The following is a 20,131-nucleotide window of genomic DNA, read 5'->3' as shown; positions in this document are numbered from 1 at the left end:
TTTTCTATTCTATGCATAAAACTGTTTTTATTTATCGATGAGTTAACGTTTGCTGTGGGCACGACTAAACGAATGTCCATCCCTTTTTGTCCTCTCTTTCCCAGCTACTGTGATGGTTATGATGACGATGAACCTGTAAAGCACCTATATTCCATTACTTCTTGAGCTTTTCTTTTGGTTTGGTACAAGGCATTTTATTATAATGGGATTGAAAAAAAGACTTATCAGAAGCACTGTTGTACGGTGTTTATTCCTCTCTACAGAAAGAAAAAAGTTAAAGGAACACTTCCTGAATCTTAATTTTAATGCTTTAAGCTTTGTTTTTTCCTCTGTACATGACAGTGGGTGTGAAGATAGTAATTTAATATTTGTATAAAGTTTAATTTAATTTTACAGTGTGTATATAACTTTCTAATTAAAGCTTTCTTTTAAATGTGGATGATGGTGTGAAATTTACTTAAAGTCAAGGTCGTACTGTTTTATAACTAAGAGGAAAAACTAATCAAGCTGACACACGTTTTCACTTTTGTTTTTGCTTGAGTCAATCGGTTCATATGCTTGTGGGCGTCACGCGAAGATTCAGTTTTTCTTTGGAATCAGTCCTGGAAGACGTGAATCATGTTTGCACGTTATCATTCAGCTCCAGGTCATTTTAAATGAATGCCAAAGCATAATTTCTAAACTGAACACTTTTCAGTACATTGTACCAACTGTGATTAGATTGTATAATTTAAACAGCAAATCGTTTACTGTATCATATTCCTGAATGTTCTAAGATTTAGTAAGCTGTTTATTTGCACATGCTTTATTTCTTACAGTGGATAAATCTATCTTGCCTTTATATTCAAAAAGTCCGTTTTATGTTCAGTTTTATATTATTTATATTATGCTTTTGTTCGACCAAAAGTGATAAGTCTGAGTGACACCTAGTGGACACAGTCGATAACCACAAACGTGTGCTTTCGGCAACCTTCGGGTCATACTTCGTTTAATTTCGTTTTCCGCGCTTTTTTTTTTTTTTTTTAACCAACGTCATGCGTCACGTGGTTTTTCTTGTCTCTTGAGGCTCCGCCCTGAAACCGCAGAGGCACCATTTTGTTTCGTTCTGGGCTTTGCTATCGTCGACGAATAAGTAGCTTAACGGACTTCTAAATGTACGTATTCAGTTACTGAAACTTTTCCTTTCTATAGTTAGAAGAAAGAAAAAAAGGCACTTTTAGAAGACTGGTTATTTATTTGGTTTTAGGCGCATTTTATTGACGTTAGCCTAATGCACATGACACGCTAACCGCTACTGAAACAAAATGCTCGTTAGCTAAAATTCCATGGTAACCTATATTGTCTGCGTTATAGTGAATCAAACGCCGTTATGAGTGGATGTCGTATCTTCATCGGCCGCCTGAGCCCGTCGGCCAGAGAGAAGGACGTGGAGAGGTTTTTCAAAGGATACGGTCGCATTCGAGACATCGACCTGAAGAGAGGCTTCGGCTTCGTGGTGAGTCACTGCTGTGGGAAGTAGGTCAAGATCCCGTGCTGCAATCTCGGATTGAATCTGCTGAAAGTGTCCCACATTATAGAATCAGACTAGCATAGCACGTTTTAGATTTATGAGACGAAGTAAGGTTTCCACTAAAGTCTGCTGATGGTTATTTTAAATTTGCGGCCTGCTTTTTGTTTGCCGACACACCCTCAGCCATGTGCGCTAAATGGTTCGCTGCAAAATGAATGAATGCTGCGGCTCAAAACGTTATGTAGGTTTTTATTTGTAAATATAAATTAAAAATGTTAGCATATCGTTCTTAGGTGAATTCAGATTTTATAGTTTTGTGCAAATACCCCAGGAGTAAATGGGGATTGTAACAGATATATATCTTTTCATCCAGTTTTTCTTTTACCATGTTCCTCTTGTTACTTGATCAGGATTACCACTTGAGAGACAGTGTTGCCAGATGAGTCTGGGTTTTCCAACCCTAAAACCTGTTAAAAACTGTCCCATCGCACAGAAACCCACCCAATCAATATATTGTTATATTTACTGTTTAAACGCACACATATATTTATTACACATGCACACAAAATACCCCGTGAAAAGATATATTGGTGTTTATATGTTTATCGATGTGATTAATCAAAATCGGTTAAATGTGAATGTTAGTGTTATTTATTCAGAAAATCAACACGTCACATTTCAGGATCCGGTTATCATTAGGGATGGGGCCAATTCGGTATCGGCCTCCGATACCAGCATAATTTACGTATCGGATCTTTTCCAATCCAACCTGCAGAGATTTTCGATCCATGATGCGTGTTTGCTTCGAACTATGGAATGGATTTCCTGAACGGAGGCGTGTCTCATGAACCCGGCGTAATAAGACCCGCCTCACATTCAGGAAATCCATTTCGTAGTTTGCAGCCAGCTACAACGTGAGCAGTAGCACTGTGGCTAATGGCTAACCAACTTTTCATCAAAACATGTCCGCTGTGTGGAAGTAATTTACACTAGAAACACCACAAAGCAAGACAGCAACGTGCAATGTGTGCAGAGCCATAGCGCCACATTAAACTGCGGTAAAGTTAGTTTTACGATGGACATTCGAGCTCCGTGGCTTCAACGGGGCACTACTCTTGCTCAACACGAAACAGGCAACTCAACCCCGGCCAGCTGTGTCCAATCTGCCTTTCTCTGAGGAGGGACAGACCGAGCATGTCTGACTGAAATCAGACTGCCTGCTGCGGACTGAACCAGAAGAAGACATCGCTGAAGCCCCGGAGCTCGAATGTTTACAGAGAAGTTGCTAAACTTCATTGTAATTAATGACCGTGACTATCAGTTGTAGAAAATGAAGGATTTCACGACTTGATTCTTGCAGCCAAGATATAGTTTACACTCCAGGAGATATTTATCAGTACAGCAGTAGACAATCATTAAAAAAAAAAAACATGATTTGAAAATTACAAGAAAATTATATATATATATAGATATAGATAAAGATATATATAGATAGATATAGATATATAGATATATTAAACAAAAACAGCTACATTATAAAGCGATGTAAAATACTAAAAACAGGAATATGTCTGTTGGTTTATGCCATGAACTTAGCAGATGTTTAAAGCCATTTAACATTTTATTTTATTTAATTCATTTATTCATTCATGTAAAAGAAAAAAAATATACAACAAATTCATCAAAAAGAAAACATTAAATGAAAAGAGTGCAGAAAGAAGGAAAAAAAATCTTATATCTGCCCCTTATTTAAAAAATAAAATAACTTTAAACAATCACTTAAATTAATCACTTTAATATCCACTTTAAAGCTAGGAATGAAAAAAAAAACATGTTTTGTGTTACCAGAATTTAATTCTAACTTTGAAACTTATCCAACATTAATAAAACTTAAGTTGCCTTTTTGAACATGCATGCATAGATTTGTACAAATTGTACTTGAGAGGAGATTATTACAGCCTCATATAAAATCAATAATGACGATATCGGAAAGGGATCTGTATTGGCCGATATCCAGATTTAGGTATCGGATCGGAAGTATAAAAAAGTGTGGATCGGTGCATCCCTAGTTATTATAGATACCGATTTTAAATGTTCAAAATGAATATTTCTATATTTATCACCACAGTAATAGTGTTACACACATTAGTAGTTGTACACACTCAAAATAATACATATGTTGGTTTAGTGCTTACGTTTAACTTAAATATTTTAGGAGTAAACATTTTTAATAATCATTTTAATTTACTAAACTATCTAAAATCTCCACTTTGAGACCTGGAGGTTTTCCGAGAGAGAGAGTGCTGTTTTCTTGTAAATGAACAGCCGAACCACAGCAGAAAGACTCTGGTTTCACGTTAGATTTCAAACCCGACCCGGATTAGGACCGGGCCGTTATATTGTGATTTAATGGGCGGGTTGGGCCGGTCTCGAGCTTTTAATTAGGTCAGGATCAGCCGCGTTCCAATTATGATAACATGGCCTGCCGTACGTCCACCAGCCGCATGCAGCCATTTCACCGCGAACTGACCGGCCTTGAAAGAGGTAAAAAGTTCAGTTAAGCTTCAGATGGGACTGTACTGCCAGGCAGCGATCCATCGCCCAAATGGACGTTCATTCAGCCGCTGCACTCAGCGGGCTTGTGTGGCCGACGACCCAAACAGGTGAGATCCCAAAGCAGACTCGTGTCAGAGCTGTCCGCGTCTCAGTAATTCAGAAGAATGCAGGCAGAAACCGAGTTTAAATGCTTTTTATGGCCATGAAAGGTCAAACGCCCTCTCAGCTCTGAATCTTATGCCAATTTTATTTAGCTGCGCGTCCTTGACTGTTGATGACTAATTAAAAATGTCGGGGTGGGGGGTTCCCAGGTTCGGACTTGTGATTACTGTTAATTCGTCGGGTGGGGTTTGGAAATTATGGCTGGGGTCGGGTCGGATTAGATTTTTTGGGGCCGAATGCAACTCTTATTTCATGTCGTGTAAACGGGGCCTCAGACTGGCTGTCCTGTGTCATTCAAGTGACAAATTTCATAGTGATGGATGATAGGCTGACATCTGTTTTTTTTTTTTAATGCCATGCGATCTATTTATAATACCTTTGAGATCGACCGGTGGATCGCATTTGACGTATTGGGCACCACTGACTTAAATGAACGGCCACAAATACTAAAGAAAACATAGTAGAAAAATATCAACAATATATGTGAAATACATTGAAATAACACAGAAATTTGGAATAGTTTTAAATAATTCAGTTTCAATTCAATTTATTTATAGTCACAACAGAAGTCCTCTCAGGGCACTGAACGGAAACATTCATATACATATAAAGTAAGTTAATAACATTATCCCGATATTAGTGTTGTTTGTTTTGTTTCTTTTTTGTTAGTTTTTTCCCAGAGGACTACAAGTACTTCAGTTTGGTTACTTGCCGATACCGAGTAGTTAACTTAGACCTTACACAATGACTTTAGAAACACATCACAGTGGGTGGTAGGCCTGTCACAATAGCAAATTTTGCTGTGCAATTGTCTCAGAAATTATTGTGATAAGCGATAATATTGTTTGAAATTCAACAATAATTGTCAAACTTTAGAAGAAATGTTGATTTGTCTGGTGTGTAGTACCTTTTTTGACCACCTGATGGCAGTATAAGACTGAAACCAAAAGATGGAAATTTGAGCAGCATGTCTCTAAGAAAAATGGGAGTGAGGGCCCTTGACGTGACATGGTGACATTTTTAGCCTTTATTTATGGGGGACGCTTGGTGTGGTTTGAGCTCTTTAGCGTAATATTTTTCACACAAAGCTTTTAATAAAAAAATCAGTAGACAAGTGCTCAGCTACTTTTTACAGAGAAAAACAAGTTTTTACACGAAGGCACAGGTTTCAACTGTGAATTTTGGAGCTTCGACAAGACAGAGGTTTTTTCTCAAGGTCGCCCTGTTAGCTTAGCTCGTAGCTTAGCTTCTCAGCTTAGCTGCTTTTATCAATCCAAAAACGTTGGACGGTTCAAACAGATTTTAAAGAGAAAAGAAAAGGGAGGGGTCAGTGAAGAGCACCAGAGTTTAGCTTTTTGTCATCCAGTGTCTTCAGTAGAAAGAGAGACCCGAAGAAACGATAAATCCCATAAATGAAAATGAGGTTGATAATTTTCATTTATCATGCGATTAATTGATTTATCGTTTACTGCGACAGGTCTACGTACGAGTATTTGAGGCTGATATCGAGACACAACTACCGGTAGTTTTAAAAGACCAACTCTTGTGAATGAATTACCATCCCTCTGGGGACTCTGCCTTACATTGTTCATTTTGTTTGGATTTTAACTGATATGACTTCCAGTGATACTTTGACTCAAATTAGAAGTTATTTTGAATTTTTGATTCTGTAGCTACATCAAATATTACATTGAAAGGTTATAAATGTTAAAAGCATTGCATACAAAGGTTCATGTTTGGTCCATTGTAGGAGTTTGATGATCCCAGAGATGCTGAAGATGCTGTGTATGAGCTTGATGGCAAAGAGCTGTGCAATGAAAGGTAAGAATCTCATTCAAAGTTTAGATGGCACAAAGTCGAAGCTTCCCAGGTTGAAATTGCTCTTTAAATTTGTTCCAAGACTCTTGCACTTATAGTCATTACAAAAAAATGTCCTTGTGATATCAGGGTGACTATTGAGCACGCTCGTGTACGTCTGCGAGGTGGCCGCGGCCGTGGTGGTGGCGGCGGCGGTGGCGGTGGAGGAGGACGTTTTTCCGATCGCTATGGCAGAGGCTCCCAAAGCAGTCGGAGGTACAACTCAGAATATTGTCGAGTGGACGTCTCACTTTCTTACAGATGTCTTTGCTGAGTTTATTACCATGGTGTTATAATTGAATATTTTTGTGTGGTGGGGGTTTACTGCTCAGAGCTCTTAGCTTCTTTGTTTAAATATCTTTTACCATTCATCCACAATATAATAATTTGTCTCCTTCAATAGAAACCCTCCTCCAATGCGCACCGAGAACCGCCTAATTGTGGAGAACTTGTCCTCTCGTGTGAGCTGGCAGGTCTGTATTGTCTTTTAAAGCTTCATTTTTACAGATGTTATAACCCTCATTTATCTGCCTCCAACATTATACACATACACTTAGTTTATGGGCTGTTAAGAACAGAGCATATTTATACACTAAATCAGTAGTAATATTAGACTTAGTTAATATGTATTAGTATTCTGTGATTCAAGCCCAAAATGTATTTTTTAGTATTTTATGCAATTTACTGAGAATTCAGAAGAGCAGTAACAAGAAACAAAACACCAAATTTGTTCCTGTTTACAAATTTTAACCAATTCTCCACCCCTTTATTTGCCAGCCTGTCTGTTGTGTCATAAGGAAGAGCTCGCTTATGGTGGAGTTAACCCCTTCTGGGTCCTTCTGTCTGGGTTGAGCCTGTGCTGTCAGCCAGTGTGTCCTACTCCTAGTTGATGCCTGCTGGTCATGTGAGCGCTTGCTCCACACTAGAGGCGCTGGCGGCCCTTCGCTCGCTCGCGACGCCTGCTGTGTGGTTGAGAGCAGGAGAGAGGAAACAGAGTTGGCAGAGAGAAAGCAGACGAAAGAGCGAGAGTCGATGGTGATGGTGGTGACGTAATGATCGATGGTTCGTTAATTTGAGGGGCTTCGATCGATATCCCCCCCTCCCTGTGGTGTTCCCGCACATCGCGAGAGAGTGTGAATTCCTTCCAGGTGTCCATGGATATAATCTGCTGTAATCCTCATTGTGGTGGGCTCGGAGAGCCTGCGGCCCATCTCAAAGGGTTTCGCTCTCAGGTAGTAGTTTCCTCTCTTCCACCCTGTTCACTCTCTTTACTGAGGTGGGGTGCCAAGGTGGGGGCGGTACCGGCACGAGTCCTGAGCCCCAAAATGGGGCTCGTGGTGCCAGATGCTTCCCAGAAGGCCCCACTGTTGTTCATGCAGATGGTGTTCATCTCTGTGGGGTAACGAGTGATTCGTTCAAGGATCTCAAAGCTGTTGCAAAACGAACTTTGTGCAGTTCTAGTCCCGTCAAAGGGAATTAATATCTAGGTTTATGCACATTGTATATATTTTTCTAGGATTTATAGAATCTTTTGTTGAAGCTCTGATTGGTTGAACAGACTTTGAGATTCTTGGACTCATCCTCTTTATCTGCAGTAGTCTGTAATTTTTTTCTGAAAAATCTAACCATCTCTCCTTTTGGGTAAATCAATCCAGTTTATATCTCAGCCTGTGCTTGTGTACCGAGCCTCCCTGAAAACTGACACAAGTTTACATGTGTAGGACCTGAAAGATTTCATGAGACAAGCTGGAGAGGTGACATTTGCTGACGCACATCGTCCTAAGCTCAACGAAGGGTAAGGATCTTGTCAACCTGGATGACAGATGTCACAGTTAGTGGCATGAGTGTTTTTGTTTATTTTGTAAAAGAAAAAATAAATTTAATGAGGGTTTTTTTTCTTCTCTTCAGAGTGGTTGAGTTTGCCTCTCACAGTGATCTGAAAAATGCACTTGACAAACTGGCTGGAAAGGAAATCAATGGGAGGAAAATCAAACTCATTGAAGCTGCCAAAAAGAGGTGTGTTTAAAAGCTCAAGTCCAAAAACGTCCGTATACATGAAGGAATCATCTCTTGCATTCCTGTTTGTAATGAAGTCAATTACTTAAATTCCCCTAAACCTAAAGTGAATGTTAACAAATCACTAAAGCCTCGTATCCTCTCATTTGTGGCTGAAATCAACAAAATGTTCGGTAAAATTTTCATTCAAACGTGCCCTTTTTCTGATTTAGTTTCAGTAACTTATGGTTCATGGTTGATCAGTGTGTGATGATCAATGCGTTTATATAGTCACCTTATTTGTTCTTATTTGTTTCAGGTCCAGAAGCCGTTCCCGCTCCGACAGCTCATCTCGCTCACGGTCCCGTTCCCGCGGCCGCTCTCAGTCACGTTCTCCCAGACGCTCCCGCAGCCCTGCCAAGGCCCACCACCGTTCCCGCTCCCGCAGCGGCTCACCTGCAGGCGGCACCTCCTCGCCAAGCCCCAAATCAAAGGAGCCCAACAAACGCTCCAAGACGAGCAAGTCCGTGACCCCGTCCTCCCCTCTGCCGGCTCAGAGGGCATCTAACTCGCGCTCTCGCTCCAGGTCCCGCTCTCGCTCCAGGTCCCGGTCCCGCTCCCGCTCTAGATCTCCTTCTACTGACAGTCAACGCTGAAAAGCAAAAGTTGAGTAAGTCCTTGTTTTTTGAAATTTAGGCTTCATGTTTGGATTTTTTTTTTTTTTTTAATTGTCTTTAAACTTCTCAGTTTCACAGACAGCTCAAAATTGAACGGTAATATTTTATTTTCCAACAAGAGCTTTCAGTTTAAACAGCTTTAACAGAATACATGCCAGTACATCTGATAAAGGCCTCATTAACCAACAACTCCTGACACCTTCACACATGAACTGATGGATGAATGACCAGTATGAACGCAAGTTAGACCTCCGCTGCACCATCAGAACCAGAGTAAACCATAATCACCACCATTCACACTAATAAAAACTGGATTCTGTATTTTTTACAGGATGTTTTTGATTGATGTGCTCCTCGTGTTTTCCGAGATATTTTTGCTTTGTCAGCGGAACGTTTTCCGTTCTGACCGTAACCATGTAACCATGGCAGCAGATGTACACGTGTGGATGAGATGCAGCTGTGAATGCTTGGATGTGCTTGTTTTGATCACACATTGACATCTTAGTTGTCTTGAACGATAAAATGTTTGCTTCATGCTCACAAAGCGCCAACATGTCATTGGCAGCTTCTGTGTCAAAACACTCATGTACAGTTGGGTTATTCCTCCAAACATCTGCGTATGCTACCAATTATTCTGAGGATTATTAGTGTTAATTTTGTAAAGAGTTTTGAGAAGTAAAACCAGGAAATTATGGCTTTTTTTTTTTTTTTCTTATTTTAGTTTGAGATTGGTGTACAGATCACAACCTTTTGTCAAAGTGTTTAAATGTAATTCCAAGGCTACTTGTTGGTACTGTGACAGTTACTGTGGTTCACCTGAACACATAGACAGGTTTAGGGAAAAACAACTTTTGTACATGAGGGTTTTATTTTCAGTGAACTGTTATAGATGTTTGTATGGTGTTAAAGAAAATACAGACCCAATAAAACAGTTTTAATGAAACCTTGACATTTGTCTTTATTAGCGTTTTGTTGGAAATTAATCACAAATGTACACAAAATACTCAACCTGACGGTTTTTAATCCTATTTCAACATTTCTGTTTAATAAAACAAGGAAAAAAAATGTATTGGGTTTAAATCAGTTGTTGATTTTCATGCATCACGCAGTCGTCTCAGGGAGCTCCTTCAGCTCGTCTCCAGTTGATGCTGGCTTGTATTTTTCTACAAGACAAAAGAAACGAATTAAAAATACCATTTTAGAGGAAATGATTCAAAAGACTTGAAGCAAGCAGCTCGATTCAAACCGATAACATTTAATGTCTTGTTCCCGATGAACAGTCCAGTTGAGGATGGTTTTAAGAATTTTAGACTAGTTTGTGCACACTCGCCATAAATTCTTATTATTCCACTTCAGTACATGGTGGCATAGTATTCTGTAATAAAATAGTACCATTTTATTGAACTACAGTATTTCAGCGGATGCAGCTAAATAGAAGTTGCTCAAATAGTCATCATTCGATCTTATTACTGTTTAATATTTAAGCTAAGGCGTTCGTTCGTTTATTTTTTAAGTTGCAGTAAATTTCCAATTTGAGTACCAAATTTTTGTCTTTGTAAAAATGCCATTTTGGCAAATGAAAGTATAATTTATTGATGAATACGGTTTAAAATGTATATCTGTATCTTTTAATTGTTTCTACATCAAGCGGTTTAGTCCAACTCGACTCGTATGTAAATTAGCAACTAGCTTTCAGTCTTAAGGGTTATATTTTCTGCACCCAACACTTATATCTGCACTCGTTCCTCAAGGTCCCTGCATCAAAAAATGATCTTTGAGTTTGTCCTGTATCTCGTTGCACAGCTGACTTACACGCCAGTCATTCATCAAAACGTGTGGCACGATCGGAAATAGTGTGCCATGACTTTTGGGAGTGGTGCTTTGTTCAACGAAGATAAAATCAGCAAAGAAGTGCAGAAAAATAAGAGATAAATTGTTTTTTTTATCAAAATGAGGAAATGCATCCCCTTTCAGGAGATCAGGAACATGTTCAGAATTAAATCAGGCCACAGAAAGTGAACTGTCATTTTGACTTTTTAAAAAAAAAATTTTTTACAGTTTTTCACCCAAATCAGTTAAGTTTTATTTCTACGTTTGCACAGAATGCCCAACAGCCCATGTCAAACTTAAGAGCTGTCTAAAAAATGTTAAATCTTTGGCAAACTTCTTGCTAGCGTACGGTAATTCTGGTACAAACTGTACGTTTAAATTTAAGTATTTTTGTCTTCTTTTACTTAGTCCCTCTCACAGGAATTACAATTTTATCTCGGGGTTTCATCGGAATACGAAGTCCACGTTCAAATCTAACACGGGTTCAATAATTTAGCTACCGGTGTTTTTCACTTGTTGTATCCTCTGCGTAAAACGATGTAGAAACAAAACAAAAAAAAATTCATGTGCCACCATCACCTGCTGGTCGTGACCGACAGTTTTCACAGAGCAACAGTTTAGGCCACGGCTATTCAACGGGCGGCCTGCGGGATGAATTCAATCCGGCCTGCTTCATCTTATTTTTTATTTGGGGGGGGGGGTGTGTCTCTGTTTGGGTTCTGTTTTTTGCATTTATGATTCAATGCAGTAAAGAATTTAAAAGGCAACAGATCATTGTAAAACTTTGTTTATTTACATGATGACTTTAATCGCTGAATGTCCGGCCCCTGAGCTACTGGTTTTCAGAAACTGGCCCACTGAGCAGTTTTGTTTAATAGCCCTGGTTTAGGCCTTATTTTCAATCCATCAGGGAGTGAAACACAGTCGCGTGGCTGCCATGGTGACCATAATGAGCCCCTGACAACTGCATCAATTTCTTTTTGGTTCTTCTCTTTGGAAAACAGGAAGAATGAAATTCTCTCTTCGAGCCATTAAAACCAGTCCGCTTGTTCAACCAGGTGGTCAACTGAGTTCAAATGTGAAGCTAGAGATAAAAACGACTTCTCTAGAAGAGCATGGGTCATTTTAAAAAGTCTTTTCTTGCCATACAAGAGCCCTCACATTAAGTTGAGGTTTTCAGACAGCTGCTGACAGTCTCACCTTTCGGTTTCTGGGTGAACCTTTGATAACACCTGAACAGGATGATGAGTATCACCGCCTCAATCAGCTGAAAGAACAGGTAGACCATCGGGAACATGAACAAAGGCCCGATCACTGCTGGCAGAAAGGCTAGCTTCAGTATGGTGGCGCACAGCTGGATGTTCTGACAGCCTGTTTCCACAGCAACGGTTCTCCGTTCCCTAAAGACGTAGGGTAGACGTGTACATCAGTCATGAATATGCATACAGAAAGGCTCCGCCTCCAGTCACCGAACATCAGTACAGTAAGTGTCCATCTAACTTACGACTGGCTGAGCCTGAAGAGCGAGGAGATGATGTAACCGAAGGTGTAACCGATGAAGGGCATGAGGGCAGCGATGGCCATCAGGGTGGGAGACAGCACACCCAGGATGGCCTCTCCGACATCGATGCAGACGACGATTCCAATTGCCACACTGGAAATTGCCATTATGCTGAGGCCTACCTGAGGGTAACGGTACAAGACGTCTTTGTTTTTGTTAAATCAAAAATTCACAGACCAAGACCCGGCAAAGGAGTGCAAACCCTCCTGACCCTGGTGGTCGTGCACTGACCTTTGTGATGATTTTGGAATACTGCGGCTTGTAGTAGTTGATGAGGATGCCGATGCCGCACGGCACCAGGATCAGGACCAGGGATATGACGATGTCAACATAAGGGATGGCTTTCTGCAGAGTCGAGAAGCCCTGACAGTACAAGTAGAGCAGGAGAGGCATCATGCCGAGAGCCAGTATCGTGGAGGAGGTGGTCATCACGATGCTAAGGGCAGAAACCGAAACAGTTTTTACGATGTGCCCTTTGAACACACAGTTTGCATGGTGTTTCATGCCCCGCACGTCTTTCCTGAGGGGTCGGTGAACCTTACCGTGGCAAGACAAATCAATGTACTGTATGTTCTTGCTATAATTCAGCGAAGTCAGGCACTCGGGTGAATTTAAACTGGGACTGTGTTAACTTGGACAAGTTGACTGTGTGAGGCTTTTCCAGAGGCTTCTCAGCACAAATTATCAGATAGACGGAACTGTTGACAAATCTTTGTTGTGACAGTTGGAACTTGCATGAGTTTAGATATGAAGGAAAAACTAAAAGCGCCCCCAGGGGCCGCCAGTGAGTCTTGCAGGTTCGGGTTTAACAACTCTCAGGTTCTTCAGGCAACAAATCTGATTATCACAAAATTTACAGCCTTCAATGTTTCTTTGACCTGTTTCCATTTATTCTGAAATACTGACATCTACACAACTGGACTAATCCCTTTACTGCCTGAACATTTAATCAGAATAGTCACATTTTAAGTATATAGATAGATATGATTTTAAAATACTTGATTTGCATTTTATGTCATGAAATAAGTATTTGATCATCTACCAACAGCAAGAATTCTGGCTCTCCATTGTCAAGACCAAGGGGCTGTCTAAGGACACCAGGGACAAAATCGTAGACCTGCACCAGGCTGGGATGGTCTACAGGACAAAAGGCACGCAGCTTGGTGAGAAGGTAACAACTGTTGGTGCAATTATTAGAAAATGGAAGAAACACAAGATCAAGGTCAATCTTCCTTGGTCTGGGGCTCCATGCTAGAGCTCACCTCGTGGGGTAAGGATGAGTCAGGAATCAGCCCAGAACTACACGGGAGGACCTGGTCAACGACCTGAAGAGACTGGGACCACATTCTCCAAGAGGATCATTAGTAACACACTACGCCGTCATGGATTAACATCCTGCAGGGCACACAAGGTCCCCCTGCTCATGCCAGCACAAGTTCACTAATGACCATGTGGATGATCCAGAGGAGGCACGGGAGAAGGTCAGGTGGTCAGATGAGACCAAAATTGAGGTTTTTGGTATCCACTCGCCGTGTTTGGAGGAAGAAGGATGTGTGCAACCCCAAGAACACCATTCCAACTGTGAAGCATGGGGGTGGAAACATCATACTTTGGGGGTTCTTTTTTGCGAAGGGGATAAGACGACCACTGTTTTGAAGGGAGGATGGATGGATGGATGGATGGGGTGTGATTGTGTGATTTTTGTCCAACATCATCCTTCCCAAAGTAAGAGCATTGAAGATGGGTCATGGCTGGGTCTTCCATCATGACAATGACCCCAAACACACAGCCAGGACAACTAAGGAGTGGCTCTGAAAGAAGCATTTCAAAGTCCTGGAGTGGCCTAGCCAGTCTCCAGACCTGAACCCAATAGAAGCTCTTTTGAGGGAGCAGAAACTCCATGTTGCCCAGCGAGAGCCTCAAAACCTGGAAGATCTGGAGAAGTGTGGCCAAAATCCCTGGTCAGAAACTACAGCAAACATCTGACCTCTGTGACTGAAAACAAAGGTTTGTGTACCAATTATTAAATTCGGTTTTACTACTGTATCAAATCCTTATTTCATGAAGTAAAATGCAAATGAATTATTTACAAATTATTCAATGTGATTTTCTGATTTGTTTTTCTTACATTCTGTTTCTCACAGTTGCCGTGTACCTACAATAAAAATTTCAGACCTCTCCATTCTTTGTAGGTGAGAATTTGCAAAATTGGCAACGCATCAAACTTTTCCCCACAGCGTGAGTGATGCTGATGGCATTTTGTATTTAAACTTTTCACTTAAAATACTCAAAATTAAGAAAGACAAAAAAAAAAAGTTGCTTGTTTTTATCAAGTTCAATTTCCTGAAAAACTGGATATTTTCTACGCTTCAGCTAAAACGTAAATCCTTCAACCTTTTGAACTCTTTCTTTTAAAGGACTTGTCGGGACACAAGAAGAAAAACAACTTTCAAAGTCTTCATGGTTCAACAATACACTCAAAATGGTTGTAGGAGAGGGAAAGAAAGAAACGTTTCTAGAGAGGGAACAGTTTACATTTGAACACAAGGAAATGAGTAAATTGCACGTGTTGCATTTAGAAAACTTCTCGTCTGTTTTATTGGTTTAATTTTTGTGTCGAGCAGCAGCCCTGTTCGTGCCTTGGCTGTTCTCAGATAAGCTCCTCAGACATCAGATACAGCTGGAATGTCCTGAAGTACACAAACACCATAAAGCTCACGCCTGCTGCTTCAGGACGTATGTAATGGGGTGAGGGACGTAGCTGTTGATAGTTAAAAGGGGTTGTTGTCTTCTTTTTGTGATAAGATCAAGACTTTATGGCCAGACTGATGATGACCTGCTGGTCATTCAACTCCAGCGTTTTGTTTCACACAGCGTACGTACTGTAATAAATTAAAGCACCGGGAATATTAATGCTGATGTACAGTATCTAAAGAGGTCACTGAACTCATAAATTAATTCTAATCCACAAAATCATCTGGGCTTACAAAAGACCCGTTCAGCCGTCGCACCATAGTCATCCTGTTTCTCTTTATTCCATCTCCATACTTTATTGTTCTAACTACCCGAGCATACTTGTTGCCATTTGAACTATTCAAAAGTCAAAATCTTCAGCTCATTTTGGGACATTCAAGCTACGACTTCTGGTTTTTGTAACTTTTAAACTTTTCAAAAACATTTACTGTTACTTACAAACCATTCTCCGTAGAAATACACGTAGGCCTACTGTACAAGTACAAGTTCATGTACAAGTACTTCCTTCAAAAACTTTATTGTTCTTTGTACAAATTACTTCAGCAAACTTGCTCTAGCTTTATTTTCTCATGGCACTTTTAGCTTTATGCTAGCATTTAGCTACTTAGCTTTAGGCTAGCATTTAGCTACATTTAGCTTTAGGCTAGCATTTAGCTACGTATACCTTTAGGATAGCATTTTATCCATTTGTATATCTTTTTGCTACTTTTAGCTAGCATTGTTCACTAGTGGTAAGTATTTTTAACTTTATGCAAGCATTGTGTTAGTTTTACATGTTAGCTAATATTTGCTTCTTGTATCATTTAGCTAGCATTTTATGGCTTTGATCTTTTAGCTAGTGCTCCGTTTCAGTTTTACCATAGAGCACTGTTCTCTTTGAAATTTGTTTGTATGCTTTTTTTTTTGTCTTTGATAATTTTAGCTAACATTTCACTACTTTTATCTTTTTCCCAGTTTCTTACTTTTAGCTAGTGATTTGCTACTTTCAGCACTGAGCTATAAATTTGCTACTTTTAGCTTTAAGCTTCTATAATACAGTCTTAACAAATTTCTGCCATTGTGTATTTTAAAATGCAAAATACTTTTAAAATGTTTGCATTTGTACCCCTTTGCCCTCCAATAAATTTGGTAGAATTAATTTGAATCTTGTCTCCTTCCTCCAGTAAAACAAACATGTACTTCTTTTACTATTTAGATTTCCTGGAGTATAATCCCGGGTGGCGTTGTTGGTTTCCTTCACTTCATTATAACTTTCATATTTTAAAGATAATCACACACATGTGCCACAAGTGGCGTCGTTGGTTGGGCAGACTGTTGTGGAAAAGGAGGCTTGATTTTTGTTTTGTTTGTTTGTTTGTTTGTTTTGTGTTTGGGATTGAGTTTCACCTTATCACAAAGGATCCGGATCGTGGAGGACGAGGTCCAAGAAATGCGGGACTTGCTTGCCCAGTTGACAGCAGACAACGAGCGGTTGCGTCAGGAACATTCTGCCCCGGGGACTTCTGCTGACTCCTCTGCCTCAACTGCACCTCCAGCTGTTCTGCCTACTCCTTATCCCCCTGTGTCAGAGAGGTTGTGTCTCGTGACCGGAAATGTCCAATGTTCAGGGGAAGATGAGGAATAGGGTTAAATGAGTGTTTGGAGGAGGCTGAGGCCTGTAAGAGGGCGCATCATTTATCACCAGTTGATCAGGCTTTTTATTTTGTATGATCATCTGGAGGGTGAGGCACGAGTAGATACCGCTCTAGTGTTGAACGGTCTGCTTGCATCATTAAAGAGCTGAAGGAGGTATATGGCTGTTCTGATTCTTTTGTTTCATTGCAGGAGGATGAAACCTTTCAAGAGGTTGTCCCCTTGCATTGATGGGCTTAACGGAGGAGGTTCAATCTTCTGCACCCACCAGCATGGTTACTGCTGATGTATTGTTGAGGGATCAGTTTGTGGAGCATGTTTTAGATGGTCCCCTGCGGCAAGCATTGGAACATTTTGTACGGGAGAAGCGGCTACTCTACCTGATGTTAAGGCTGAAGCCACTGGATGGGAACGAGAGGGCTCATCGGGTGGTAGGGCTCGTTGTCTTTCAGCCCCATCGTTGGGGTTTCAGTGCCAACAGCCAGGTCATTATGCCAGGGAATGTGATGGTGTACGTGGCCCTCAGCAGTCCTCTAGTACCCTGCCTCATAACTCTGCAGTCCTGGAAAACCAGATCTCACTGAATTGTTGAGCTGCAGTTCGGGTGGGGCCACTATTGGCTGTCACAGCACCATGTAATGATAGGGAAACACCCAAACTTGTTACATTGTGTCCACATTTAGATGTGTGTTTGGGAGGTGTTCAGGTGCCCTGCCTAATTGACACTGGATCTATGGTGTCAACCCTCACGGAATATTCCTTTAAGGAGCACTCCCTGATAGCTTCCGTTCTTGCCAGTTGTTGCAGCTTAAGGCAGCAAATGGGTTAAACATCCCTTTTGTTGGCTATATAGAGCTTAGTGTTAAATTTTGTGGCAAAGACATGCCAAACTGAGGGGTTTTAATTATAAAAGAGCCCCCTGGCAAAGTACCTCCAACCCCAGGTGTTTTAGGCATGAATGTAATTCAAAAATGTTATCATGAGCTTTTTGTGCAGCGTTATTTGACCAGGATACTGTACCGCATGCCCCTCATGAAATCTGCCCTGCATCGCAACGGTGCCACCAGGCAAGTTTACAGATTGTGTGGAGAAAGTAAAGGTGCGGGGTCGTGCAGCATGCAGGGTCCCGGGTGGGGTAATGCTAGCGTTTTAAGTATTTTTACTTTTATGCAAGCATTTTGTTAGTTTTACGTGTTAGCTAATATTTGCTTCTTGTATCATTTAGCTAGCATTTTATGGCTTTGACCTTTTAGCTAGTGCTCTGTTTTAGTTTTACCATAGAACACTGTTCTCTTTGAAATTTGTTTGTATGTTGTTCTTTTTTTATTTGTCTTTAAATGATAATTTTAGCTAACATTTAACTTTCAGCTTTTACCCAGTTTCTTACTTTTAGCTAGTGATTCACTACTTTCAGCACTGAGCTATAGATTTGCTGCCTTTAGCTTTTAGCTTCTATTTTGATGCTTTGGTAGATTTTTTTGAAACTAGGGTGGACAAAACAAGTCAGCTGTCTTTTGTGGTGATTTATTATAAAAGTAAGTAAATAAATAAATAATAAACAATGCTATAGCATGTCTACAAGGCCAGCAGTTGCTCAAGTCATCCGTCGAAGGTGTGTCCTTCATAACACACAACTGAGATCTATTTTCTTTTTATCTATTTGAGTATTTATTTGTGTTGGTTTTATTTAGTTTCAGATTTGTTGTGCAGTCTGTGTGTGTGTGTGTCTGTGTGTGTGTCTGTGTGTACCTGAGGTTCATGTCTCCATTCAGAGCCAGAGCCAGGATGTTGGAGGCTGCTCCTCCAGGGCAGCAGCCACAGATTAGAATGACCACCGTCATTATTTCAGTAAGCTGGAAGGCCTGAAACGCAACACAATGACACAAACTGGTGACAAGATGCATCATGGGAGCTGCTCTGATGGAAGCAGAATGTAAAGATACAGATATGCAAATGAGACAGTGCTGGAATTGTTGATTTATAATAACCACTAAATACACTGCACGATATGTTATGTCTTCTGACACCATTTTTCCTGGAAAGCGACTTTGACAATATGATCATTTTAAACAATATCACATTTAAATTAGAATTAGAGCCAAAACACAACTGATCAATACATTTACTGAAGCTATAAATCAAAGTCCCAGATCCTTGTTTGTGACTTGTTCTAATCCAAATGTCCACAAACGCGGTGCTGACTTGCTCCACAGTTCACAGCTATCCATCACCCACAGTAAACATTTGAATCAACATGAACCAAATGAAAGAGGAAAACCTGAGCTGTGAGTCAGCTGACACAGCAAGAGCACAGAAAACATTTTGACCTTTAAAACTACTCAAACTCAGTAAACAATCTAATGCAAGACGATGGTAAACATGCACGCCTTCCATCTTTTTGGAATAAATATGCAGTTTAAGGTGTTTTAACATTCAGTGGATGTATGAAATGAAAATTAATGCAAGGATTTTTTTTATCAGATTTTCTGACTGGAGCTGCAGAACAAACCTTAGCCAAGCAAAAAGCCGTGAGAGGCATCACGCCGTACTGGGAAAGAACTGCAATGCCCACCCCTTTAGGTTTTAAAATGTGGTCCTGGAACACAAAGACACAAAAACATCAATCCATCCATAGACTTTTTATTTCCTCCATGAACGTGAACGCTCTAACCTAACAGATTTGATTGGACGTGGAGCTGCTGACCTTTATCTTGGACACCTCCATGGTGCACCCCAGTGAAATCATAGTGATGAACAAGACAATAATGATAAGAATGTTGACGACTTTGTTCACAACGGGTGACAGAAAAGTTGTCGGAAGACTGCTAACGTTGACAGACGTCATGTTGAACGAGAAGCCATCCTGTAGAGAAGACAGATCCGCTGCGTTGTCCATGATGGGAGCAGGACTCAAGGTTCTGGAAACACAAACGGGGATCAGTCAAGCAAAGCACGGGACTTTATTCTTTTACCAATCAAATAATCAAAGCATAGCGAGTATAAAGCAACAAAAGACGGAAGCATCAACGCACATTTAGATTATCGAGCAGGATAAAATCCGTAAAGAGAGCAGATCATCCTGCCGGAGCTGTAGTTAAGAAAAGACAAACTTACCGAACAGCTTGTCTCTGCACTTCTCTTACTGAGTGCCGTCAGCTCACACAGAGAGCAGATAACTGACGTTTTTACAGATAAGCACGACTTTTCATTAGCTAAGATCAGTGATTAGAATGGGCCCAGTCCTTTGGTTCAGAACACAGTTCAGGTTTTATGGTCCCGAGAACGTGATTATACTATAGGTATACAGCTCTATGCACAGCTTCAATTATGTAACACAAAACGTCCGAGTCAATGTGACTTCCTAATTATAGACTTAATCAACCGCCACCTTCCGTACAAGAGTTTTACACTAAGATTGTCGAGAAGTGATGGAGTTAGAGACATTTTAGTCTAATCTAAAAATATATATATAACATGGGTAATCTTATGCACTATAATAACTCGTGTCGTCTTGTGTTATCGGTTAGCACTTGGCGTATGTGTTGTGAATAACTACTATCACATCAGATTTTAGCCATACATGTATGGCATTTAATT

The 20,131-nt window shown here is 40.4% G+C and overlaps 2 protein-coding genes across 2 annotated transcripts; one reads left to right on the top strand and one right to left on the bottom strand.

Moving 5' to 3' along the window:
- The first annotated feature begins 1,063 nt into the window (after positions 1-1,063).
- Positions 1,064-9,685, top strand: srsf5b (serine and arginine rich splicing factor 5b). Its single transcript, XM_037685594.1, has 8 exons — positions 1,064-1,154; positions 1,354-1,495; positions 5,979-6,049; positions 6,176-6,301; positions 6,489-6,558; positions 7,807-7,880; positions 7,994-8,101; positions 8,400-9,685. Exons 2-8 carry the CDS (start codon positions 1,370-1,372, stop codon positions 8,734-8,736), a joined length of 912 nt encoding a protein of 303 aa, XP_037541522.1. The 5' UTR covers positions 1,064-1,154; positions 1,354-1,369; the 3' UTR covers positions 8,737-9,685.
- Positions 9,686-9,858: 173 nt separating this feature from the next.
- slc10a1 (solute carrier family 10 member 1) lies at positions 9,859-19,430 on the bottom strand. The gene is made up of 7 exons (XM_037685592.1): positions 19,239-19,430; positions 19,044-19,130; positions 18,284-18,396; positions 12,380-12,584; positions 12,092-12,270; positions 11,788-11,987; positions 9,859-9,920 (listed from the first exon to the last, which is right to left on the bottom strand). The coding sequence occupies exons 1-7, from the start codon at positions 19,428-19,430 to the stop codon at positions 9,859-9,861; spliced, it is 1,038 nt and encodes a 345-aa protein (XP_037541520.1).
- Positions 19,431-20,131: the final 701 nt, after the last annotated feature.

This window comes from Nematolebias whitei, chromosome 12, assembly GCF_014905685.2.
Source record: "Nematolebias whitei isolate Nwh7 chromosome 12, NemWhi1, whole genome shotgun sequence".
Lineage (NCBI taxonomy): Eukaryota > Metazoa > Chordata > Actinopteri > Cyprinodontiformes > Rivulidae > Nematolebias > Nematolebias whitei.
This window is presented reverse-complemented; position numbering and strand designations above follow the sequence as displayed.

What these genes read in the sequence shown, in the direction of transcription:
- srsf5b (XM_037685594.1), top strand. Translation starts at nt 1,370, where the DNA reads ATGAGTGGATGTCGTATCTTCATCGGCCGCCTGAGCCCGTCGGCCAGA. An exon ending in AGAGAGGCTTCGGCTTCGTG is followed by an intron (nt 1,496 to 5,978) that starts GTGAGTCACTGC and finishes GGTCCATTGTAG; the next exon opens with GAGTTTGATGATCCCAGAGA. An exon ending in GGCTCCCAAAGCAGTCGGAG is followed by an intron (nt 6,302 to 6,488) that starts GTACAACTCAGA and finishes CTCCTTCAATAG; the next exon opens with AAACCCTCCTCCAATGCGCA.
- slc10a1 (XM_037685592.1), bottom strand. Translation starts at nt 19,430, where the DNA reads ATGGACAACGCAGCGGATCTGTCTTCTCTACAGGATGGCTTCTCGTTC. An exon ending in TGGAGGTGTCCAAGATAAAG is followed by an intron (nt 19,131 to 19,238) that starts GTCAGCAGCTCC and finishes TTTGTGTTCCAG; the next exon opens with GACCACATTTTAAAACCTAA. An exon ending in ATTCCAAAATCATCACAAAG is followed by an intron (nt 12,271 to 12,379) that starts GTCAGTGCACGA and finishes CGTTACCCTCAG; the next exon opens with GTAGGCCTCAGCATAATGGC.